The sequence below is a fragment of the Heliangelus exortis genome, unplaced genomic scaffold (assembly GCF_036169615.1).
Source record: "Heliangelus exortis unplaced genomic scaffold, bHelExo1.hap1 Scaffold_89, whole genome shotgun sequence".
In the NCBI taxonomy this organism is placed as follows: domain Eukaryota; kingdom Metazoa; phylum Chordata; class Aves; order Apodiformes; family Trochilidae; genus Heliangelus; species Heliangelus exortis.
This window is the reverse complement of record NW_027286005.1, coordinates 32528-57105: the sequence shown is the minus strand read 5'-3', so window position 1 is coordinate 57105 and position 24578 is coordinate 32528. Positions and strand designations below refer to the sequence as shown.

Sequence of the window (24578 nt, the reverse complement as noted above, 5' to 3'; positions counted from 1 at the left end):
TAACACCTCCCACCCCTCCCAAATTTTTTTTCCCCCCCCAAATCTCTTCCAACCCCCCCAAATCACTTTCTAAACCCCCCAAACACCTCCCAACCCCCCCAAATTTCCTCCAACCCCCCCAAAACATCTCCCACCCCTCCCAAATTTTTTTACCCCCCTCAATCTCTTCCAACCCCCCCCAAACACCTTCCAAACCCCCCCAAGTTTCTTCCAACCCCCCCAAGTCACTTTCTAAACCCCCCAAAACACCTCCCACCCCTCCCCAAATTTTTTTTTACCCCCCTCAATTTCTTCTCGTCCCCCAAACCACCTCCCAACCCCCCCAAATTTCTTCCAACCCCCCCAAAACACTTCCCAACCCCCCAAAATCTCTTCCAACCCCCCCAAAACACCTCCCAACCCCCCCAAATTTCTTCCAACCCCCCCAAAACACCTCCCAACCCCCCAAAATCTCTTCCAACCCCCCCAAATCACTTTCTAAACCCCCCCAAACACCTCCCAACCCCCCAAAATCTCTTCCAACCCCCCCAAAACACCTCCCACCCCTCCCAAATTTTTTTTACCCCCCCCAAATCTCTTCCAACCCCCCCAAATCACTTTCTAAACCCCCCAAAACACCTCCCAACCCCCCAAATTTCTTCTCAGCCCCCCAAAACACCTCCCAGATCACCCCAAAATTTCTTCCAGCCCCCCCAAAACACCTCCCAACCCCCCCAAATTTCTTCCAACCCCCCCAAAACACTTCCCAACCCCCCAAAATCTCTTCCAACCCCCCCAAAACACCTCCCAACCCCCCCAAATCTCTTCCAACCCCCCCAAACACCTCCCAACCCCCCAAAACATCTCCCAACCCCCCAAATCTCTTCCAACCCCCCCAAAACACCTCCCACCCCTCCCAAATTTTTTCCCCCCCCAAAACACCTCCCAACCCCCCCAAAACACTTCCCAACCTCCCCAAATTTCTTCCAACCCCCCCAAATCATTTTCTAAACCCCCCCAAACACCTCCCAACCCCCCCAAAACACCTCCCACCCCTCCCAAATTTTTTTTCCCCCCCCCAAATGTCTCCCAACCCCCCCAGATTTCTCCCAACCCCCCCTTACCTGCTGGTTTTGGCTCTGGTTCTGCAGTGCCAGCTGGAGGAGGGCGGTGGAAAGGGCCGGGTTGGGCACAGGGGCAGGGAGGGAGCAGCTCCCAAAATTCCTGATGGAGGGGGGAGAAAAAAAAAAAAAAAAAAGGGAAAAAAAAAATCCAGGAAAAGAGGAAAAAACCCTCCCTGGGGTGGGGGAGGAAGAGGAAGGTCTGGAAGGGTCTTCCTCACCCTGTTTGCCCCCCAGGGCTCCGTGGAGGAGGGGGTTGAGGAGCAGTTGGAGGGATGTGGGGTTCCCAAGGCTGCTGAGGATTTGGAGGATGTTGGGCTCAGGAAGAAGCCCCTTCCCACGGTTCAGAGCCTGGAAAAAAGAGGGAAAAAGGGGTTGGGAGCTTCCCATTTCCTTGGGGGAAGGAGGAAAAGGGAGGAGGGGAAGGGGGAGGTGGGAGGAGGGGGTGGGGAGGGAAGAGGGAGAGGAAGGGGAAGGGAAAAAAAGGGGAAAGGGGAAAAAAGGAGAAAGGGGAAAAAAGGGAAAGAAAACAGGAAAGAAAAAAAGGGGGAAGAAGAAAAAAAAGGGGGAAAAAAGGGGGGGAAGAAAAAAATGGAAGAAAGAAAAAGGGAAAGAAAAAGGGAAAGAAAAGAAAAAGAAAGAAAAAAGGGGAAAGGAATAAAGGGGAAAGGGAAAAAAAGGGGAAAGGGAAAAAAGGGGGAAAGGGAAAAAAGGGGAAAGGGAAAAAAGGGGGAAGGGAAAAAAGGGGGAAGGGAAAAAAGGGGAAAGGGAAAAAAAGGGAAAGAAAACAGGAAAGAAAAAAAAGGGGGAAGAAAAAAAAAAGGGGGAAGAAAAAAAGGGGGGAAAAAAGGGGGGGAAAAAAGGGGGAAGAAAAAAATGGAAGAAAGAAAAAGGGAAAGAAAAAAGAGAAAGAAAAAAGAGGGAAAAAGGGGTTGGGAGCTTCCCACTTCCTGGGGGGAAGGAGGAAAAGGGAGGAGGGGAAGGGGGAGGTGGGAGGAGGGGGTGGGGAGGGAAGAGGGAGAGGAAGGGGAAAGGGGAAAAAAAGGGGAAAGGGAAAAAAAGGAAAGAAAACAGGAAAGAAAAAAAGGGGGAAGAAGAAAAAAAAGGGGGAAGAAAAAAAAAGGGGGGAAGAAAAGGGAGGAAAAAAGAGGGAGGAAAAAGGGCGGAAAAAGGGGGGGAAAAGGGGGGGAAAAGAAGGGGGGACAAAAAGGAGGGAAAAAAGGGGGGAAGAAAAAAATGGAAGAAAAAAAGGGAAAGAAAAAGGGAAAGAAAAGAAAGAAAAAAAAGGAAAAAAAGGGGAAAGGAAAAAAAAAGGGAAAGGGAAAAAAAGGGGAAAGGGGAAAAAAGGGGAAAGGGGAAAAAAGGGAAAGAAAACAGGAAAGAAAAAAAAGGGGGAAGAAAAAAAAAAGGGGGAAGAAAAAAGGGGGAAAAAAGGGGGGGAATAAAGGGGGGGAAAAAAGGGAGAAGAAAACAATGGAAGAAAGAAAAAGGGAAAGAAAAAGGGAAAGAAAAGAAAGAGAAAGAAAAAAGAGGGAAAAAGGAGTTGGGAGCTTCCTGGGGGGAAGGAGGAAAAGGGAGGAGGGGAAGGGGGAGGTGAGAGGAGGGGGTGGGGAGGGAAGAGGGAGAGGAAGGGGAAGGGAAAAAAAGGGGAAAGGGAAAAAAGGGGGAAGGGAAAAAGGGGAAAGGGAAAAAAAGGGGAAAGGGAAAAAAAGGGGAAAGGGAAAAAAAGGGAAAGAAAACAGGAAAGAAAAAAAGGGGGAAGAAAAAAAAGGGGGAAGAAAAGGGGGGGAAAAGGGGGGGGGGGAAAAGGGGGAAGAAAAAATGGAAGAAAGAAAAAGGGAAAGAAAAAGGGAAAGAAAAGAAAGAGAAAGAAAAAAGAGGGAAAAAGGAGTTGGGAGCTTCCCATTTCCTTGGGGGAAGGAGGAAAAGGGAGGAGGGGAAGGGGGAGGTGGGAGGAGGGGGTGGGGAGGGAAGAGGGAGAGGAAGGGGAAAGGGGAAAAAAAGGGGAAAGGGAAAAAAGGGAGAAGGGGAAAAAGGGGGAAGGGGAAAAAAGGGCAAAGGGGAAAAAAGGGGAAGGAAAAAGGGGAAGGGGAAAAAAAGGGGAAGGGGAAAAAAGGGGAAGGGAAAAAAGGGGGAAGGGAAAAAAAGGGGGAAGGGAAAAAAGGGGGAAGGGAAAAAAGGGGGAAAGGGAAAAAAGGGGAAGGAAAAAAGGGGAAAGAAAAAGGGGAAGGAAAAAAGGGAAGAAACAGGAAAGAAAAAAAGGGGGAAGAAAAAAAAAGGGGGAAGAAAAAAGGGGGAAGAAAAAAGGGGGAAGAAAAAAAGGGGGGGGGAAAAAGGAGGAAGAAAAAAATGGAAGAAAGAAAAAGGGAAAGAAAAAGGGAAAGAAAAGAAAGAGAAAGAAAAAAGAGGGAAAAAGGAGTTGGGAGCTTCCCATTTCCTGGGGGGAAGGAGGAAAAGGGAGGAGGGGAAGGGGGAGGTGAGAGGAGGGGGTGGGGAGGGAAGAGGGAGAGGAAGGGGAAGGGAAAAAACAGGGGAAAGGGAAAAAAGGGGAAAGAAAAAAGGGGGAAGGGAAAAAAGGGAAAGAAAACAGGAAAGAAAAAAAGGGGGAAGAAGAAAAAAAAGGGGGAAAAAAGGGGGGGAAGAAAAAAATGGAAGAAAGAAAAAGGGAAAGAAAAAGGGAAAGAAAAGAAAGAGAAAGAAAAAAGAGGGAAAAAGGGGTTGGGAGCTTCCCACTTCCTGGGGGGAAGGAGGAAAAGGGAGGAGGGGAAGGGGAGGTGAGAGGAGGGGGTGGGGAGGGAAGAGGGAGAGGAAGGGGAAGGGAAAAAAAGGGGAAAGGGGAAAAAAGGGGGAAGGGGAAAAAAGGGCAAAGGGAAAAAAGGGGAAAGGAAAAAAAGGGCAAAGGGGAAAAAGGGGAACGGGGGAAAAAAAGGGAAGGGAAAAAATGGGGAAAGGGGAAAATAGGGGAAAGGGGAAAAAAGGGAAAAGGGGAAAAAAGGGAAAGAAAACAGGAAAGAAAAAAAGGGGGAAGAAGAAAAAAAAGGGGGAAGAAAAGGGGGGAAGAAAAAAATGGAAGAAAGAAAAAGGGAAAGAAAAGAAAGAGAAAGAAAAAAGAGGGAAAAAGGAGTTGGGAGCTTCCCACTTCCTGGGGGGAAGGAGGAAAAGGGAGGAGGGGAAGGGAGAGGTGGGAGGAGGGGGTGGGGAGGGAAGAGGGAGAGGAAGGGGAAGGGAAAAAACAGGGAAAGGGAAAAAAAGGGAGAAGGGGAAAAAGGGGGAAAGGGAAAAAAGGGGGAAGGGGAAAAAAGGGGGAAGGGGAAAAGAGGGGGAAGGGGAAAAGAGGGGGAAGGGAAAAAAGGGGGAAGGGAAAAAAGGGAAAGAAAACAGGAAAGAAAAAAAGGGGGAAGAAAAAAAAAAGGGGGAAGAAAAAAAGGGGGGAAAAAAGGGGGGGAATAAAGGGGGGGAAAAAAGGGAGAAGAAAAAAATGGAAGAAAGAAAAAGGGAAAGAAAAAGGGAAAGAAAAGAAAGAGAAAGAAAAAAGAGGGAAAAAGGAGTTGGGAGCTTCCTGGGGGGAAGGAGGAAAAGGGAGGAGGGGAAGGGGGAGGTGGGAGGAGGGGGTGGGGAGGGAAGAGGGAGAGGAAGGGGAAGGGAAAAAAAAGGGGAAAGGGAAAAAAGGGGAAGGGAAAAAAAGGGAAAGGGGGAAAAAAGGGAAAGAAAACAGGAAAGAAAAAAAGGGGGAAGAAAAAAAAAGGGGGAAGAAAAAAAGGGGGGAGAAAGGGGGGGAAAAAAGGGGGAAGAAAAAAATGGAAGAAAAAAGGGAAAGAAAAAGGGAAAGAAAAAGGGAAAGAAAAGAAACAAAGAAAAAAAGGGGAAAGGAAAAAAGGGAAAAGGAAAAAAAAAGGGGAAAGGAAAAAAAGGGGGAAGGAAAAAAAGGGGGAAGGAAAAAAAAGCAGAAAGGGAAAAAAAAGGGGAAGGAGGAAGGGGGAAGGGGAAAAGGGGAAGGGAAAAAGGGGAAGGGGAAGAAGAAGAAGAGGAAGAAGAGGAAGAAGAGGAAGAAGAGGAAGAAGAGGAAGAAGAGGAAGAAGAGGAAGAAGAGGAAGAAGAGGAAGAAGAGGAAGAAGAGGAAGAAGAGGAAGAAGAAGAGGAAGAAGAAGAGGAAGAAGAAGAGGAAGAAGAAGAGGAAGAAGAAGAGGAAGAAGAGGAAGAGTTAGGGAAAGAAAATGAACAAGGCAGACAAAAAGAGAAGGAAGAGAAGGGAGGAGAAGGGAGGGAGAAAAGGGGGGAGGGGGAGCAGAAGGGGAGGCGGGAGAGGAAGAAGAAGAGGAAGGGGACAGGGAAGGGGAAGAAGAGGAAGAGGTGGATGATAAGAGGAGGAAGAGGAGGGGGGGAAAGGAAAAGTAAGGGGAAGAAGAAGGGGAAGCAGAGGGGGGAGGGGAAGAGGAAGGGGAAGAGGAAGAAGAGGAAAAGGAAGAAGAGGAAGAGGAGGAAGAGGGGGGAGGGGAAGAGGAAGGGGAACAGGAAAAAGAGGAAAAGGAAGAAGGGAAGAGGAGGAAGGGGAGGAAGGGGAGGAAGGGGAAGAGGGAGAAGAGGGAGAAGAGGGAGAAGAGGGAGAAGAGGGAGAAGAGGAACAAGGTGGATGATAAGAGGAGGAAGAGAAGGGAGGAGGAAAATGGGGAAGGGGGAGTGGAAGGGGAGGTAGAAGAGGAAGATGAAGGGGAAAGGGAAGAGGAAGAAGAAGAGGAAGAGGAAAAGGAAGAAGAGGAAGAAGAAGAGGAAGAGTTAGGGAAAGAAAAGGAACAAGGCAGACAAAAAGAGAAGGAAGAGAAGGGAGGAGAAGGGAGGGGGAAAAGGGGGAAGGGGGAGCAGAAGGGGAGGCGGGAGAGGAAGAAGAGGAAAAGGGAGGGAAAGGGGAAAAGGAAGAGGAAGAAGAAGAGGAAGAAGAAGAGAAAGAGTTAGGGAAAGAAAAGGAATAAGGCAGACAAAAAGAGAAGGAAGAGAAGGGAGGGGGAAAAGGGGGAAGGGGGAGCAGAAGGGGAGGCGGGAGAGGAAGAAGAAGAGGAAAAGGAAGGGAAAGGGGAAAAGGAAGAGGAAGAAGAAGAGGAAGAGGAAAGGGAAGAAGAAGAAGAGGAAGAAGAAGAGGAAGAGTTAGGGAAAGAAAAGGAACAAGGCAGACAAAAAGAGAAGGAAGAGAAGGGAGAAGAAGGGAGGGGGAAAAGGGGGAAGGGGGAGCAGAAGGGGAGGCGGGAGAGGAAGAAGAAGAGGAAAGGGAAGAGGAAGAAGAAGAGGAAGAGGAAGAGGAAGAAGAGGAAAAGGAAGAAGAAGAAGAGGAAGAAGAAGAGGAAGAAGAAGAGGAAGAGTTAGGGAAAGAAAAGGAACAAAGCAGACAAAAAGAGAAGGAAGAGAAGGGAAGAGAAGGGAGGGGGAAAAGAGGGAAGGGGGAGCAGAAGAGGAAGAAGAAGAGGAAAAGGAAGGGAAAGGGGAAAAGGAAGAGGAAGAAGAAGGGGAAAAGGAAGAGGAAGAAGAGGAAGAAGAAGAGGAAGAGTTAGGGAAAGAAAAGGAACAAGGCAGACAAAAAGAGAAGGAAGAGAAGGGAGGGGGAAAAGGGGGAAGGGGGAGCAGAAGGGGAGGTGGGAGAGGAAGAAGAAGAGGAAAAGGAAGGGAAAGGGGAAAAGGAAGAGGAAGAAGAAGGGGAAAAGGAAGAGGAAGGGGAAGTCCTGACCGTGGCCTGGGCAGCAATGAGAGCTGCCAGGATGCTGGGCCCGGGGGGTCCTGGGGCACAGAAGGAAACTCGGATGTGGTTCCCGGCCAGGGCGGCGCCGTCCGTGTTCTGTTGGACCAGTTCTGCCTCAGCTGCTGACCCGAACTCCAGCACTGCAAAACCCTTCAGCTGCCCATCCTGCCCCTGAGCCAGCTGGGAAGAAGGTTCCGGAAGCAGGGAAGAGAAAAAATGGGAAAAAAAATGAAAGGTTTGGCATGGGAAGGAAGTTTGGGGAGGATGGAGTCCAAGCGGGACACCAGGAGCCTGGCCAGGGGGGGTTGGAAGCAGCAGAGAGGGAGATTCCAGCAGCTCTGAAAAGATTCTTGGAAAATGTTCCCATAAAAATGTTCTTTCTAAGCCCAAAAAACCCAAAGCCAAGATTTAGAAGCAGCAGAGTTGGAAAGGAACCTCTGGAGAGGATGGAGTCCAACCAGGAACCCATCCAGGGGGGTTTGGAAGCCCCCAGAGAAGGAGATTCCAGAACCTCTCAAACTGTTCTCATAAAATGTTCTTTCTAATCCCCCCAAAAAACCCAAAAAAACCCCAAAACCAAGATTTAGATCCAGCAGAGTTGGAAAGGAATCTCTGGAGATGATGGAGTCCAACCAGGAACCCATCCAGGGGGGTTGGAAGCCTCCAGAGAAGGAGATTCCAGAACCTCTCATGGCCCAGAAGTTTCCAGAAGTTTCTCCTCAGGTTGAGGTGGAATTTCCAACCTTCTCCTTCCAACCTTTCCCCATGGATGTCCCCAACTCTGTCCCCAAACCACCCAGAACCCATCCAGGGGGGTTTGGAAGCCACCAGGTGTCCTGCTTGAACTTCAGGAGCTCCATCAGCTCCCAAGGAATCCATCATCAAAGTTGGAAGAACCTCTGGAGATGATGGAGTCCAACCAGGAACCCATCCAGGGGGGTTTGGAAGCCTCCAGAGATGGAAACTCCAGAACCTCTCAAACTGTTCTCATAAAAATGTTCTTTCTAATCCCCAAAAAAACCAAAAAACCCAAAAAATGGGATTTAGACCCAGCAGAGTTGGAAAGGAACCTCTGGAGATGATGGAGTCCAACCAAGAACCCATCCAGTTGAGCTGGAACTTCCAGAACCCATCCAGGAACCCATCCAGAGGGGTTTGGAAGCCACCAGAGAAGGAGATTCCAGAACCTCTCAAACTGTTCCCATAAAAATGTTCTTTCTAATCCAAAAAAACCCAAAAAAATGGGATTTAGAACCAGCAGAGTTGGAAAGGAACCTCTGGAGATGATGGAGTCCAACCAGGAACCCATCCAGGGGGGGTTGGAAGCCTCCAGAGATGGAGATTCCACAAATATTTTGGGATCTGGATGACCTCAAAGCTCCTTTCCAACCTCAATCTGGATCTGGATAAGGTCCTTTCCCACCCAAACATTTTGGGATCTGGATAAGGTCCCTTCCAATCCCAATATTTCGAGACCTGGATGAATTCCAAGCTCCTTCCCAACCCAAATATTTTGGGATCTGGTGGAGGGATCTGGATAAGGTCTTTTCCCACCCAAATATTTTGGGATCTGGATGAATTCCAAGCTCCTTCCCCACCCAAATATTTCAGGATCTGGATAAGGTCCCTTCCCACCCAAATATTTTGGGATCTGGATAAGGTCCTTTCCAATCCCAATATTTTGGGATCTGGATGAATTCCAAGCTCCTTTCCAACCTAAATATTTTGGGGTCTGGATGAACTCCAAGGTCCTTTCCAGGTGGAGGGATCTGGATAAGCTCCTTTCCAACCCCAATATTTTGGGATCTGGATAAGGTCCTTCCCCACCCAAATATTTTGGGATCTGGATGACCTCCAAGGTCCCTTCCAATCCCAATATTTTGGGATCTGGATGAACTCCAAGCTCCTTTCCAACCCAAATATTTTGGGATCTGGATAAGGTCCCTTCCAATCCCAATATTTTGGGATCTGGATGAACTCCAAGCTCCTTTCCCACCCAAATATTTTGGGATCTGGATAAGGTCCCTTCCCACCCAAAGATTTTGGGATCTGGATAAGGTCCTTTCCCAAACAAATATTTTGGGATCTGGATGAATTCCAAGCTCTTTCCCCACCCAAATATTTTGGGATCTGGATGGACTCCAAGCTCCTTCCCCACCCAAATATTTTGGGATCTGGATAAGGTCCTTTCCCAAACAAATATTCTGGGATCTTGATGACCTCCAAGGTCCCTTCCAACCCCAATAATTTGGGATCTGGATGAACTCCAAGCTCCTTTCCAACCCAAATATTTTGGGATCTGGATAAGGTCCTTTCCCAAACAAATATTTTGGGATCTGGATAAAGTCCTTCCCCACCCAAATATTTTGGGATCTGGATAAGGTCCCTTCCCACCCCAATATTTTGGGATCTGGATGAATTCCAAGCTCTTTCCCCACCCAAATATTTTGGGATCTGGATGAATTCCAAGCTCTTTCCCCACCCCAATATTTTGGGATCTGGATGAACTCCAAGCTCCTTCCCCACCCAAATATTTTGGGATCTGGATAAGGTTCTTTCCCAAACAAATATTCTGGGATCTTGATGACCTCCAAGGTCCCTTCCAACCCCAATAATTTGGGATCTGGATGAATTCCAAGCTCCTTCCCAACCCAAATATTTTGGGATCTGGATAAGGTCCCTTCCCACCCAAATATTCTGGGATCTGGATGACCTCCAAGGTCCCTTCCAATCCCAATATTTTGGGATCTGGATAAGGTCCTTTCCCAAACAAATATTTTGGGATCTGGATAAGGTCCCTTACCCAATATTTTGGGATCTGGATGAACTCCAAGCTCCTTTCCCACCCAAACATTTTGGGATCTGGATAAGGTCCCTTCCCACCCAAATATTCTGGGATCTGGATGACCTCCAAGCTCCTTTCCAACCCAAATATTTTGGGATCTGGATGAACTCCAAGATCCTTTCCAACTGAAATATTTTGGGATCTGTGGGGTCTGGATGACCTCCAAGGTCCTTTCCAGGTGGAGGGATCTGGATAAGGTCCCTTCCAATCCCAATATTTTGGGATCTGGATGAATTCTAAGCTCCTTTCCAACCCAAATATTTTGGGATCTGGATAAGGTCCTTTGCAATCCCAATATTTTGGGATCTGGATGACCTCCAAGGTCCCTTCCAACCCCAATAATTTGGGATCAGGATGAATCCAAGCTCCCTCCAGGCAGGTGGCAGCACCCGGCCACCCGCAAGATCCTTCCCATTCCATCCCCTTCCCCGCTTCCTTCCCTTTTCCCTTTTTTACCTGGCAAAAAGTGGGTTTGCAGGATTGGGAGAAGAGCTTCCGGAGTTCTTCCAGGTTGGAAAAGTTGTGTGGGAGTTTATCCACACACAAACACTTGGAATGCAGGAGCTCCAGGCTCAGCTGGGTGACATCTGTCCAGTGGACGTAGAGTGTCCTGGTTCCCAGCTGCTTCCCTAACAAATCCGACTTGGCCCGGGCTGCTGAATCCTTCTTCATGTATTCCACGAATCCATAGCCTTTGGAATGTCCAGTTTGGGAATTGTAGACCAGGAAACACCTCTCCAGGTTGCCAAAAGGTCGGACCAGTTCCTCAAACTGGTGCTGGGTGAAGAGCTGGGGGAGGTTGGCGACGCAGAGCAAGGAATCCGTGGGTTGGAGCTGAACCCTCAGGGATTTTTCCCGAAGTTTCCGGCCGTGGAATTCCTGGATGGCAGCCTCAGCTTGCTCCCCGTTGAGGAATGTGATGAAAGCTGGAAGGGAAGATCCCAAAAAAATGAGGAGGGGGATGGGGAATGGAGGGGGAAGGGAAGGGGGAAGTTGGCGGCTCCGGGATGGGTTGGGAATGGAGGAGGTTGGGAAGGGGTTGGGAAGGAATTGGGAAGGGGTTGGGAAAAGGTTGGGAAAAGGTTGGGAAGGGATTGGGAAGGGGTTGGGAAGGGGTTGGGAAGGGATTGGGAAGGGATTGGGAAAGGATAGGGAGGGATGAAGAATGGATGTGGAATGGATTGGGAAAGGGATCAGGAATAGATTGGGAAGGGATGAGAAGTGGATTGGGAAGGGATTGGGAAGAGGTTGGGAAGAGATTGGGAAGGGATGAGGAACACTGGAAGTTGGGAAGGGACTGGGAGAGGATTGGGAAGGGATTGGGAGGGATTGGGGAGGGATTGGGAATGGATGAGGAATGGATGTGGAATGGATTGGGAAACGGATTGGAGAAGGGATCAGGAATGGATCGGGAAGGGATTGGGAAGAGATTGGGAAGGGGTTGGGAAGGGGTTGGGAAGGGGTTGGGAAGGGGTTGGGAAGGGATTGGGAAGGGATTGGGAAGGGGTTGGGAAGGGGTTGGGAAGGGGTTGGGAAGGGATTGGGAAGGGGTTGGGAAGGGGTTGGGAAGGGGTTGGGAAGGGGTTGGGAAGGGATTGGGAAGGGATTGGGAAGGGATTGGGAAGGGGTTGGGAAGGGATTGGGAAGGGGTTGGGAAGGGGTTGGGAAGGGATTGGGAAGGGATTGGGAAGGGGTTGGGAAGGGGTTGGGAAGGGGTTGGGAAGGGGTTGGGAAGGGGTGGAGAAGGGGTTGGGAAGGGATGAGGAACACTGGAAGTTGGGAAGGGACTGGGAGAGGATTGGGAAGGGATTGGGAAGGGGTTGGGAAGGGGTTGGGAAGGGGTTGGGAAGGGGTTGGGAAGGGATTGGGAAGGGATTGGGAAGGGGTTGGGAAGGGGTTGGGAAGGGATTGGGAAGGGATTGGGAAGGGATTGGGAAGGGATTGGGAAGGGGTTGGGAAGGGGTTGGGAAGGGATTGGGAAGGGGTTGGGAAGGGGTTGGGAAGGGATTGGGAAGGGATTGGGAAGGGGTTGGGAAGGGGTTGGGAAGGGGTTGGGAAGGGGTTGGGAAGGGATTGGGAAGGGATTGGGAAGGGATTGGGAAGGGGTTGGGAAGGGGTTGGGAAGGGATTGGGAAGGGGTTGGGAAGGGATTGGGAAGGGATTGGGAAGGGGTGGAGAAGGGGTTGGGAAGGGATGAGGAACACTGGAAGTTGGGAAGGGACTGGGAGAGGATTGGGAAGGGATTGGGAAGGGGTTGGGAAGGGATTGGGAAGGGATAGGGAGGGATGAGGAATGGATGTGGAATGGATTGGGAAAGGGATCAGGAATAGATTGGGAAGGGATGAGAAGTGGATTGGGAAGGGATTGGGAAGAGGTTGGGAAGAGATTGGGAAGGGATGAGGAACACTGGAAGTTGGGAAGGGACTGGGAGAGGATTGGGAAGGGATTGGGAGGGATTGGGGAGGGATTGGGAATGGATGAGGAATGGATGTGGAATGGATTGGGAAACGGATTGGAGAAGGGATCAGGAATGGATCGGGAAGGGATTGGGAAGAGATTGGGAAGGGGTTGGGAAGGGGTTGGGAAGGGGTTGGGAAGGGGTTGGGAAGGGGTTGGGAAGGGGTTGGGAAGGGATTGGGAAGGGATTGGGAAGGGGTTGGGAAGGGGTTGGGAAGGGATTGGGAAGGGGTTGGGAAGGGGTTGGGAAGGGGTTGGGAAGGGATTGGGAAGGGATTGGGAAGGGATTGGGAAGGGGTTGGGAAGGGGTTGGGAAGGGATTGGGAAGGGGTTGGGAAGGGGTTGGGAAGGGATTGGGAAGGGATTGGGAAGGGATTGGGAAGGGGTTGGGAAGTGGGTTGGGAAGGGGTTGGGAAGGGGTTGGGAAGGGGTGGAGAAGGGGTTGGGAAGGGATGAGGAACACTGGAAGTTGGGAAGGGACTGGGAGAGGATTGGGAAGGGTGGAAGGGGTTGGGAAGGGGTTGGGAAGGGGTTGGGAAGGGGTTGGGAAGGGGTGGAGAAGGGGTTGGGAAGGGATGAGGAACACTGGAAGTTGGGAAGGGACTGGGAGAGGATTGGGAAGGGATTGGGAAGGGGTTGGGAAGGGATTGGGAAGGGATAGGGAGGGAATGAGGAATGGATGTGGAATGGATTGGGAAAGGGATCAGGAATGGATTGGAAGGGATGAGAAGTGGATTGGGAAGGGATTGGGAAGAGGTTGGGAAGAGATTGGGAAGGGATGAGGAACACTGGAAGTTGGGAAGGGACTGGGAGAGGATTGGGAAGGGATTGGGAGGGATTGGGGAGGGATTGGGAATGGATGAGGAATGGATGTGGAATGGATTGGGAAAGGGATTGGAGAAGGGATCAGGAATGGATCGGGAAGGGATTGGGAAGAGATTGGGAAGGGGTTGGGAAGGGGTTGGGAAGGGGTTGGGAAGGGATTGGGAAGGGGTTGGGAAGGGGTGGAGAAGGGGTTGGGAAGGGGTTGGGAAGGGATTGGGAAGGGGTTGGGAAGGGATTGGGAAGGGGTTGGGAAGGGGTTGGGAAGGGGTTGGGAAGGGATTGGGAAGGGGTTGGGAAGGGGTTGGGAAGGGGTTGGGAAGGGGTGGAGAAGGGGTTGGGAAGGGGTTGGGAAGGGATTGGGAAGGGATTGGGAAGGGGTTGGGGAAGGGGTTGGGAAGGGGTTGGGAAGGGATTGGGAAGGGGTTGGGAAGGGGTTGGGAAGGGGTTGGGAAGGGGTTGGGAAGGGGTTGGGAAGGGATTGGGAAGGGGTTGGGAAGGGGTTGGGAAGGGATTGGGAAGGGATTGGGAAGAGTTTGGGAAGGGTTGGGAAGGGGTTGGGAAGAGTTTGGGAAGGGGTTGGGAAGGGGTTGGGAAGGGGTTGGGAAGGGGTTGGGAAGGGGTTGGGAAGAGGTTGGGAAGAGGTTGGGAAGAGGTTGGGAAGGGATGAGGAACACTGGAAGTTGGGAAGGAATTGGGAAGGGGTTGGGAAGGGACTGGGAAGGGATAGGGAAGGGGTAGGGAAGGGGTTGGGAAGGGGTTGAGAAGGGATGAGGAACACTGGAAGTTGGGAAGGGACTGGGAGAGGATTGGGAAGGGGTTGGGAAGGGGTTGGGAAGGGGGTTGGGAAGGGATCTGGAGCACTGAAGCCTGGGAATGGATCAGGAATGGATTGGGAATGATCCAGGAACACTGCAGCCCAGGAGGGGCCCAGGGATGGATCAGGGATGGATCTGGAGTGGATCCAGAGTGGATCAGGAGTAGATCCAGGAACAGACTGAGATCTGATCAAGAACACTGCAGCCTGGGAATGGATCCAGAGTGGATTGGGAATGGATCAGGAGTGGATCCAGGAACACTGCAGCCCAGGAGTGGATCAGGAGTGGATCAGGAGTGGATCTGGAGTGGATCTGGAGTGGATCTGGAGTGGCTCCTGCTCTCACCTGTGCCCTTGTACTTGTCCACAAAGCAATACTTCAGCTCGTAGGCACTCAGCAGCTCATGGATTTCCTGGAAAAAAAAAATGGGATTTGGGATCCAGAGCACAGATCCCAACTTTGGGAAGAGGGGGGGGCCCAATCCTGAGCCCCAATTCCTGATCCCTCCCCCCTCCAGGCAGTGTTGATCCCAAATTTCCCCCCTTCCAGGCAGAGTTTATCCCAATTTTTTCTCCCCTTGGAGGTATTTATCCCAATTTTTCCCCTCCAGGCAGTGTTGATCCCAAATTTCCCCCTTTCCAGGCCGAGTTTATCCCAATTTTTTCCCCCCTTGGAGGTATTTATCCCAATTTTTCCCCTCCAGGTAGTGTTGATCCCAATTTTTCCCCTCCAGGCAGTGTTGATCCCAAATTTCCCCCCTTCCAGGCAGAGTTTATCCCAATTTTTTCTCCCCTTGGAGGTATTTATCCCAATTTTTCCCCTCCAGGCAATGTTGATCCCAATTTTCCCCCTCCAGGCAGTGTTGATCCCAAATTTCCCCCCTTCCAGGTAGAGTTTATCCCAATTTTTTCTCCCCTTGGAGGTATTTATCCCAATTTTTCCCCTCCAGGCAGTGTTGATCCCAAATTTCCTCCCCTCCAGGCCGAGTTTATCCCAATTTTTTCTCCCCTTGGAGATATTTATCCCAATTTTTCCCCTCCAGGCAATGTTGATCCCAATTTTTCTCTCCCAGACAGTATTTATCCCAAATTTCCCCCCTTCCAGGCCAAGTTTATCCCAATTTTTTCTCCCCTTGGAGGTATTTATCCCATTTTTTCCCTTCCAGGCAGTGTTGATCCCAAATTTCCCCCCTTCCAGGCTGAGTTTATCCCAATTTTTTCTCCCCTTGGAGGTATTTATCCCAATTTTTCCCCTCCAGGCAGTGTTGATCCCAAATTTCCCCCCTTCCAGGCAGAGTTTATCCCAATTTTTTCTCCCCTTGGAGGTATTTATCCCAATTTTTCCCCTCCAGGCAGTGTTGATCCCAAATTTCCCCCCCTCCAGGCAGAGTTTATCCCAATTTTTTCTCCCCTTGGAGATATTTATCCCAATTTTTCCCCTCCAGGCAGTGTTTATCCCAAACTTTCCTCCCCTAGGGAATATTTATCCCTAATTCTCCTCTTCCAGGATGGATTTATCCCAAATTTCCACCCCCCCAGGAGATATTTATCCCTAATTCCACACCCCCAAGGGGTGTTTATCCCAAATTTCTCCCCCGGGGAGGTGTTTATCCCAAATTTCCCAACCCCCAGGGGGTGTTTATCCCAAATTCTCCTCTTCCAGGAGATTTTTATCCCAAATTCTCCCCCTCCAGGGGGAATTTCTCCCAAATTTTCCCTTTCCAGGAGATTTTTATCCCCAATTCTCCCCCTCCAGGGGGAATTTCTCCCAAATTTTCCCTTTCCAGGAGATTTTTATCCCAAATTCTCCTCCTCCAGGGGGAATTTCTCCCAAATTTTCCCTTTCCAGGAGATTTTTATCCCCAATTCTCCCCCTCCAGGGGGAATTTCTCCCAAATTTTCCCTTTCCAGGAGATTTTTATCCCCAATTCTCCCCCTCCAGGGGGAATTTCTCCCAAATTTTCCCTTTCCAGGAGATTTTTATCCCAAATTCTCCCCCTCCAGGGGGAATTTCTCCCAAATTTTCCCTTTCCAGGAGATTTTTATCCCCAATTCTCCCCCTCCAGGGGGAATTTCTCCCAATTTTTCCCTTTCCAGGAGATTTTTATCCCCAATTCTCCCCCTCCAGGGGGAATTTCTCCCAAATTTTCCCTTTCCAGGAGATTTTTATCCCCAATTCTCCCCCTCCAGGGGGAATTTCTCCCAAATTTTCCCTTTCCAGGAGATTTTTATCCCAAATTCTCCCCCTCCAGGGGGAATTTCTCCCAATTTTTCCCTTTCCAGGAGATTTTTATCCCAAATTCCCTCTCCCCCATCCCTGTTCATCCCAAATTCCAACCCCCCCGGGGTTCTTTATCCCAATTTTTCCCTTTTTTCGACGTTTTCAGCCCAAATTCTCCCTCCGGGGCTGCTGCCCCCACCCCTCGGCTTTGACCCCCCCGGTCCCGGTTCGGTTCCGACCGATCCCGGTACCGATCCCGGTTCCGGTCCCACTCTCCCCCCCCACCCCCGATCCCGGTTCCGTTCTCCCCTCACCGATCCCGGTTCCGTTCTCCCGATCCCGGTACCGATCCCGGTTCCGGTCCCACTCTCCCCTCACCGGTACCGATCCCGATTCCAGTCCCGGTTCCGGTCCCACTTCCCCCTCACCGCTCCCGGTTCCGGTTCCGTTCTCCCCTCACCGATCCCGGGTCCGTTCTCCCGATCCCGGTACCGATCCCGGTTCCGGTCCCACTTCCCCCTCACAGATCCCGGTTCCGGTCCCGTTCTCCCAATACCGATCCCGGTACCGATCCCGATCTCGGTCCCACTCTCCCCTCACCGGTACCGATCCCGGTTCCAGTCCCGGTTCCGGTCCCACTTCCCCCTCACTGCTCCCGGTTCCGGTTCCGTTCTCCCCTCACCGATCCCGGGTCCGTTCTCCCGATCCCGGTACCGATCCCGGTTCCGGTCCCACTTCCCCCTCACAGATCCCGGTTCCGGTCCCGTTCTCCCAATACCGATCCCGGTACCGATCCCGGTACCGATCCCGATCTCGGTCCCACTCTCCCCTCACCGGTACCGATCCCGATCCCGGTTCCAGTCCCGGTTCCGGTCCCACTTCCCCCTCACCGCTCCCGGTTCCGGTTTCGTTCTCCCCTCACCGGTACCGATCCCGGTCCCACTCTCTCCTCACTGATCCCGGTACCGATCCCGGTTCTGGTTCCACTTCCCCCTCACCGTTCCCGGTTCCGGTCCCACTCTCCCCTCACCGGTACCGATCCCGGTTCCGGTCCCATCCCCCTCCTTCCCCACTCCCAATCCCTCATTCCCCCTCCCCGGTTCGGTTCGGTTCGGTTCGGTTCGGTACCTGATTGCTGACATCCGCCGGTAAACCCCGAATCAGAACTTTCCTCCGGTTCCGGAACTGCCGAACGCTTCGCTCCAATCGGTTCCGAATTTCCGACGCTTCCAGAACCGGAAGTTCCTCCTCAGGTGCCCGAACCCCTCCCGGTACCGATCCCGGGACCGATCCCGGGACCGCCCCAACCCCCGCTCCCGCTCCCGGAACCGCCCCCATCGCCGGTCCCGCTCCCGCCCCAATCCCCGGTCCCGCTCCCGGTCCCGGTTCGGTTCTTTGGGCCCCGGGGGCCTCAGCGGCTCCCGCCGGACCCAGCGACGCGGCCGCCGCCGCCGCCATTTTCCGGGGGGGGCTCCCCAGGCGCCAAGAAAACGCTTCCCCATTGGCTGAGGCGTCCGAGCCCGCCTTTTTTTTTTTTTTTTTTTTTCCCCCCCCCCTCTCCCCCCCCCCGACGATGAGAGGGCGGCGCTGATTGGCTGAGGCGCGGGAAGGCAGATGGAACGGCGATTCTGATTGGCTGGAAAAAGGGCGGGCCCTGCCGTTACCTCAGAGCTGAGAGCGGCCCCGAGGGGACCCCCAGGGGGACCCCCAGAGGGACCCCAAAAATACCCCCAGGGACCCCGAAACCTCCACAGGGACCCCCAGAGACCCCAGAAATCCTCACAGGGAACCCCAGGGACCCCAAAATCCCCACAGGGACCCCCAAAATCCCCACAGGGACCCCAAAACCCCCCAGACGGACACCCAGGGACCCTAAAATCTCCACAGGGACCCCAAAATCCCCACAGGGACCCCAAAACTTCCACAGGGACCCCCAGAGACCCCAGAAATCCTCACAGGGACCCCCAGGGACCCCAAAATCCCCACAGGGACCCCCAAAATCCCCACAGGGACCCCGAAACCCCCCAGAGGTACCCCCAGGGACCCCAAAATCCCCACAGGGACCCCAAAACCCCCCAGAGGAACCCACAGGGACCCTAAAATCCCCACAGGGACCCCCAAAATCCCCCCAGGGACCCCAAAATCCCCACAGGGATCCCAAAGGGACCCCCAGAGACCCCCAAAACTCCACAGGGACCCCCAAAATTCCCACAGGGACCCCCAGAGACCCCCAAAATCCCCACAGGGACCCCCAGAGACCCCCAAAACCCCACAGGGACCCCCAAAATCCCCACAGGGACCCCAAAACTTCCACAGGGACCCCCAGAAACCACAGAAATCCTCACAGGGACCCCCAGTTACCCCAAAATCCCCACAGGGACCCAAAGACCCCCAGAGGGAACCCCAGGGACCCCAAAATCCCCACAGGGACCCCCAAAATCCCCACAGGGACCCCAAAACCGCCCAGAGGGACCCTCAGGGACCCTAAAATCTCCACAGGGACCCCCAGGGACCCCAAAATCCCCACAGGGATCCCAAAGGGACCCCCAGAGACCCCCAAAACTCCACAGGGACCCCCAAAATCCCCACAGGGACCCCCAGAGACCCCCAAAACCCCACAGGGACCCCCAAAATCCCCACAGGAACCCCAAAACTTCCACAGGGACCCCCAGAGACCCCAGAAATCCACACAGAGACCCCCGGGGACCCCAAAATCCCCACAGGGACCCCAAAATCCCCACAGGGACCCCAAAACTTCCACAGGAACCCCCAGAGACCCCCAAAATCCCCACAGGGACCCCAAAACTTCCACAGGAACCCCCAGAGACCCCCAAAATCCCCACAGGGACCCCAAAACTTCCACAGGGACCCCCAGAGACCCCAGAAATCCACACAGGGACCCCCAGGGACCCCGAAATCCTCCCAGGGACCCTCAAAATCCCCACAGGGACCCCCAAAATCCCCCCAGGGACCCCAAAATCCCCAGAGAGAACCCCAGGGACCCCAAAATCCCCACAGGGACCCCATAGGGAGCCCAAAAATCCCCAAATCCCTTTAGGGATCCCTGAAACCCCCAGAGGGACCCCAGAGACCCCAAAAATCCCCACAGGGACCTCCAGAGATCCCCAAATCCCATTAGGGATCCCCCAAATTTCCAAAGGGATCTCCAAAACCCCCAGAGGATCCCCAGGGACCCCAAAATCCCCCCAGGGACCCCAAAACTCCCAACAGGGACCCCAAAACCCCCCAGAGGGACCCCCAGGGACCCCAAAATCCCCCCAGGGACCCCCAAAACCCCCCAGAGGGACCCCCAGGGACCCCAAAATCCCCCCAGGGACCCCCAAAATTCCCAAAGAGACCCCACAGGGATCCCCAAATCCCCTTAAGGATCCCCAAAACCCCCAGAGGGACCCCCAGGGACCCCAAAATCCCCCCAGGGACCCCCAAAATCCCCACAGGGACCCCCAAAATCCCCCCAGGGATCCCAAAACCCCCAGAGAAAACCCCAGGGACCCCAAAATCCCCACAGGGACCCCAAAGGGACCCCCAGAGACCCCCAAAACCCCACAGGGACCCCCAAAATCCCCACAGGGACCCCCAGAGACCCCAAAATCCCCACAGCGACCCCAAAACTCCCAACAGGGACCCCCAGGGACCCCAAAATCCCCCCAGGGACCTCAAAATTCCCAGAGAGACCCCATAGGGACCCCCAAATCCCCTTAAGGATCCCCAAAACCCCCAGAGGGACCCCCAGGGACCCCAAAATCCCCCCAGGGACCCCCAAAACCCCCCAGAGGGACCCCCAGGGACCCCAAAATCCCCCCAGGGACCCCCAAAATTCCCAGAGACCCCACAGGGATCCCCAAATCCCCTTAAGGATCCCCAAAACCCCCAGAGGGACCCCCAGGGACCCCAAAACTCCCAACAGGGACCCCCAGGGACCCCAAAATCCCCACAGCGATCCCATAGGGAGCCCAAAAATCCCCAAATCCCTTTAGGGATCCCCAAAACCCCCCAGACGGACCCCCAGGGACCCCAAAATCCCCCCAGGGACCCCAAAATTCCCAAAGAGACCCCATAGGGACCCCCAAATCCCCTTAAGGATCCCCAAACCCCCCAGAAGGATCCCCAGGGACCTCCAGAGATCCCCAAATCTCCTTCGGGATCCCCCAAAATTCCCAAAGGGACCCCAGAAACGAGGATCGGGGGGGGGGGTTTATTGGGAATTCCTTTATTGGGGGGAATTTTTTTGGGATTTGGGGAATCCCCCCCTCAAAAAAAATTGGGGAAGAGTGGATCCCAGGGGAAGGGGATCCTGGGGGTGGATCCAGGGGGATTGGATCCAGGGGGAAGGGGATCCCGGGGGGAAGTGGATCCTGGGGTGGGGGGGTGGATCCCAGGGAAGTGGATCCTGAGGGGATTGGATCCAGGGGGTGGATCCGGGGGGAAGTGGATCCCAGGGGGAGTGGATCCCGGGGGAAAGTGGATCCCAGAGGGGATTGGATCCCAGGGGTGGATCCCAGGGGGGGTGTAAATCCCAGAGGGAAGTGGATCCCAGTGGAAGTGGATCCTGAGGGGAAGGAGATCCCAGGGGGAGTGGATCCAGGGGGAAGTGGATCCCGGGGAGTGGATCCCAGGGGGAGTGGATCCTGGGTGGGGTTGATCCCAGGTGGGGGAATAGATCCCAAGGGAGTGGATCCCGGGTGGAGGGGGGTGGATCCAGGGGGGATTGGATCCACTGGGTGGATCCCAATGGAAGTGGATCCCAAGGGGGTGTAAATCCCAGAGAAAGTGGATCCCAGGGGGAGTGGATCCAGGGGGAAGTTGATTGGGGGGGGGTGGATCCCAAGGAAAGTGGATCCCGGGACAGAGTGGATCCCAGGGGAAGGAGTGGATCCCAGAGGAGGTGGATCCAGAGGGGATTGGATCCAGGGGGTGGATCCCAGGGGTGGATCCCAATGGAAGTGGATCCCAAGGGGGGTGTAAATCCCTGAGGGAAGTGGATCCCAGTGGAAGTGGATCCTGAGGGGAAGGAGATCCCAGGGGGAGTGGATCCAGGGGGAAGTGGATCCCGGGAAGTGGATCCCAGGGGAAGGAGTGGATCCCAGAGGGAAGTGGATCGGGGGGGGGGGAGGAGATCCCAGGGGGGGAGTGGATCCCAGGAAAGTGGATCCCAGGGGATTTAATCCCAGGGGAGATCCCAGTGGACCTGGATCCTGGGGAAGGAGATCCTATGGGAAGTGGATCCCATGGGAAGTGGATCCAAGGGAAGTGGATCCCAAGTGATTGGATCCCAGAGTGGATCCCATGGGAAGTGGATCCCGGGGAAGTGGATCCCATTGGAAGTGGATCCGAGGGAAGCAGATCCCAGAGTGGATCCCACGGTAAGTGGATCCCTGGGGAATCTGATCCCGTGAGAAGTGGATCCTGGGGTGGATCCCATGGGAAGTGGATCCCGGGGAAGTGGATCCAAAGGAAGTGGATCCAAGGGAAATGGATCCCAGGGAATATGATCCCAGAGTGGATCCCATGGGAAGTGGATCCGAGGGAAGTGGATCCAAAGGGAAGTGGATCCCAGAGTGGATCCCCTGGGAAGTGGATCCCAGGGAAGTGGATCCCAGAGTGGATCCCCCGGGAAGTGGATCCCAGGGGCTCAGCAGAGGCCGAATCCGGAGGGGCCGTGGGTCAGGAATCGTTCCCGGAAGTTCCGGAGGACGGGAAGGAGGGAGCGGAAGTTGGGGCGGGAAGCGGGGCGGGGATCCCAGCAGTGCTGCAGGACCTGGAAGAGCTGAGGGGGGAGGAACCGGAGTCACTCTGGAGTCACTCCGGGATCACACCGGATTCACACCGGATTCACACCAGAATGATCCTGGATTTACACTGGATTGACACCAGGAGCACACTGGATTGACACCGGATTCATACCAGATTCACACCAGATTGACACGGGATTTACGCTGGATTGACACCGGATTGACACCAGATTCACACCGGATTCACACCAGATTCACACCAGATTCACACCGGCTTGACACCAGATTGATCCTGGATTCACACCAGATTGACACCAGATTCACATCAAATTGATCCTGGATTGACGCTGGATTCACACCGGATTCACACCAGAATGATCCTGGATTTACACTGGATTGACACCAGGAGCACACTGGATTGATCCTGGATTCACACCGGATTCACACCGGATTCACACCGGATTGACACTGGATTGATCCTGGATTCACACTGGATTGGCAGCGGATTCACATCACATTCACACCAGATTCACACTGGATTGGCAGCGGATTCATACCAGGTTGACACCAGATTGACATCGAATTGATCCTGGATTGACTCTGGATTCACACCAGATTCAAACCAGATTGACACGGGATTTATGCTGGATTGACACCGGATTGACACCAGATTCACACCGGATTCACACCAGATTCACACCGGATTCACACTGGATTGATCCTGGATTCACACCAGATTCACACCGGATTCACACCGGATTCATACCAGGTTGACACCAGATTCACACCAGATTGACACTGGATTTGCACCAGATTCACACCAGATTCACACCAGATTGACACTGGATTTACACCGGATTGACACCGGTTTGATCCTGGATTCACACTGGATTGACTCTGGATTCACATCGAATTGATCCTGGATTGACGCCGGATTCACACCAGATTCACACCAGATTCACATCGAATTGATCCTGGCTTGACACTGAATTCACACCGGATTCACACCAGATTGACTCTGGATTCGCACCAGATTCACACTGGATTGACACTGGATTGACACCGGATTGACTCTGGATTCACACCGGATTCACACTGGATTCACATCACATTCACACCAGATTCACACCGGATTGACACCGGATTGACACCAGATTCAAACCGGATTCACACTGGATTTACATCACATTCACACTGGATTGACTCTGGATTCACACCAGATTCACACAGGATTCACACCAGATTCACACTGGATTGACACCAGATTCACATCAAATTGATCCTGGATTGATGCCGGATTGACACTGGATTGATCCTGGATTCACACCAGATTCACACCGGATTCACACCAGATTGACACCGGATTGACACTGGATTGACTCTAGATTCACACCAGATTGACTCTGGATTGACACCAGATTCCCACCGGATTCACACCAGATTCATACCAGGTTGACACCAGATTCACATCGAATTGATCCTGTCTTGACACTGGATTCACACCAGATTCACACCAGATTGACACTGGATTGACTCTAGATTCACACCAGATTGACTCTGGATTTGCACCAGATTCACACCAGATTCACACCGGATTCACACTGGATTGACACCGGATTCACATCACATTCACACCAGATTCACACCAGACTGACTCTGGATTGACACCCGATTCACACCGGATTCACACCAGATTCACACCAGATTGACACCGGATTCACACTGGATTGACACCAGATTGACACTGGATTCACACCAGATTCACACCGGATTCACACTGGATTGACAATGGATTCACACCGGATTCACACCAGATTCACACAGGATTCACACAGGATTCACACCAGATTGACTCTGGATTCACACTGGATTCACACTGGATTCACACCAGATTGACTCTGGATTCACACCAGATTCACACAGGATTCACACCGGATTCACACTGGATTCACATCACATTCACACCAGATTGACACCGGATTGACACTGGATTGACTCTAGATTCACACCAGATTGACTCTGGATTGACACCAGATTCACACCAGATTCACACTGGATTCACACCGGATTCACATCACATTCACACCGGATTGACTCTGGATTCACACCGGATTCACACCGGATTCACACCAGATTCACACCAGATTCACACCGGATTGACTCCAGATTGACTCCGGATTGACTCCGGATTTCCTCACCTCTGTGGGGCAGAGGGGGGGTCTGGGCAGCCTCCCTCCCCCCTCCAGCATTCCCAGCAGCCTCAGCGCCGTCAGCGCCCCCGGGGGGGCTCCCAGCAGCTCCAGGAACTTCTGACCCAAAACCAGAACCAGAACCAGAACCTCAGCACCGGACCGGGACCACCGGGACCTCTGGGAACACTGGGAATACTGGGAATAACTGGGAACAACTGGGAATAACTGGGAACAACTGGGACCACTGGGACCACTGGGAATACTGGGAACAACTGGGAACAACTGGGACCACTGGGAGCACTGGGAATACTGGGAATAACTGGGAACAACTGGGACCAACTGGGAACAACTGGGACCACTGGGAGCACTGGGAACACTGGGAATACTGGGAATAACTGGGACCAACTGGGACCAACTGGGACCACCGGAACCACTGGGAATACTGGGAATAACTGGGAACAACCGGGAACAACTGGGAACAACTGGGAACAACAGGGACCACCAGGACCACCGGGAACACTGGGACTACTGGGACAACTGGGAACAACTGGGAATAACTGGGACTACTGGGAACACCCCCAGCCCCCACCCCCTCCTCCACCTCCCAATAACCAGGTGGCCAGTACCACCATTCCCAGCACCACCA

General features: G+C 53.0%; 3 protein-coding genes across 3 annotated transcripts in view; all 3 read right to left on the bottom strand.

Annotated features, from left to right (window-relative positions):
* Positions 1 to 1103: 1103 nt before the first annotated feature.
* Positions 1104 to 17330, bottom strand: RAVER1 (ribonucleoprotein, PTB binding 1; the record flags this gene model as incomplete). Its single annotated transcript, XM_071732825.1, is given in 7 exon segments — positions 1104 to 1171; positions 1174 to 1203; positions 1322 to 1451; positions 6814 to 7005; positions 10127 to 10596; positions 14113 to 14179; positions 17116 to 17330. Coding segments are annotated over 7 exon segments (1167 nt in total), but the record flags the coding sequence as incomplete, so codon positions are not given.
* A 609-nt stretch (positions 17331 to 17939) lies between these two features.
* On the bottom strand, positions 17940 to 21430 carry LOC139791036 (shematrin-like protein 2). Its single transcript, XM_071732824.1, has 5 exons — positions 21371 to 21430; positions 18695 to 19100; positions 18542 to 18640; positions 18349 to 18461; positions 17940 to 18083 (listed from the first exon to the last, which is right to left on the bottom strand). The coding sequence occupies exons 1-5, from the start codon at positions 21428 to 21430 to the stop codon at positions 17940 to 17942; spliced, it is 822 nt and encodes a 273-aa protein (XP_071588925.1).
* TYK2 (tyrosine kinase 2) overlaps positions 21365 to 24578 on the bottom strand; it is a gene marked incomplete at its 5' end in the record, with an annotated part of 34724 nt that continues 31510 nt past the window's right edge. Inside the window, 2 exon segments of the mRNA XM_071732823.1 lie at positions 21365 to 21775; positions 23939 to 24049. Coding sequence (XP_071588924.1) covers positions 21641 to 21775; positions 23939 to 24049 — 246 coding nt within the window.

Bases quoted from the DNA above. Each gene is read 5' to 3' on its own strand.
- LOC139791036 (XM_071732824.1), bottom strand. From the start codon at position 21,430: ATGGGATCCACCCCAGGATCCACTTCTCACGGGATCAGATTCCCCAGG. The intron at 19,101-21,370 runs GTGGGATCCACT...GGATCTCTGGAG, and splicing joins TCCCCAGGGATCCACTTACC to GTCCCTGTGGGGATTTTTGG. The intron at 18,084-18,348 runs GTAACTGGGGGT...TGGGGATTTTAG, and splicing joins GTCCCTGTGGGGATTTTGGG to GGTCCCTGTGGGTTCCTCTG.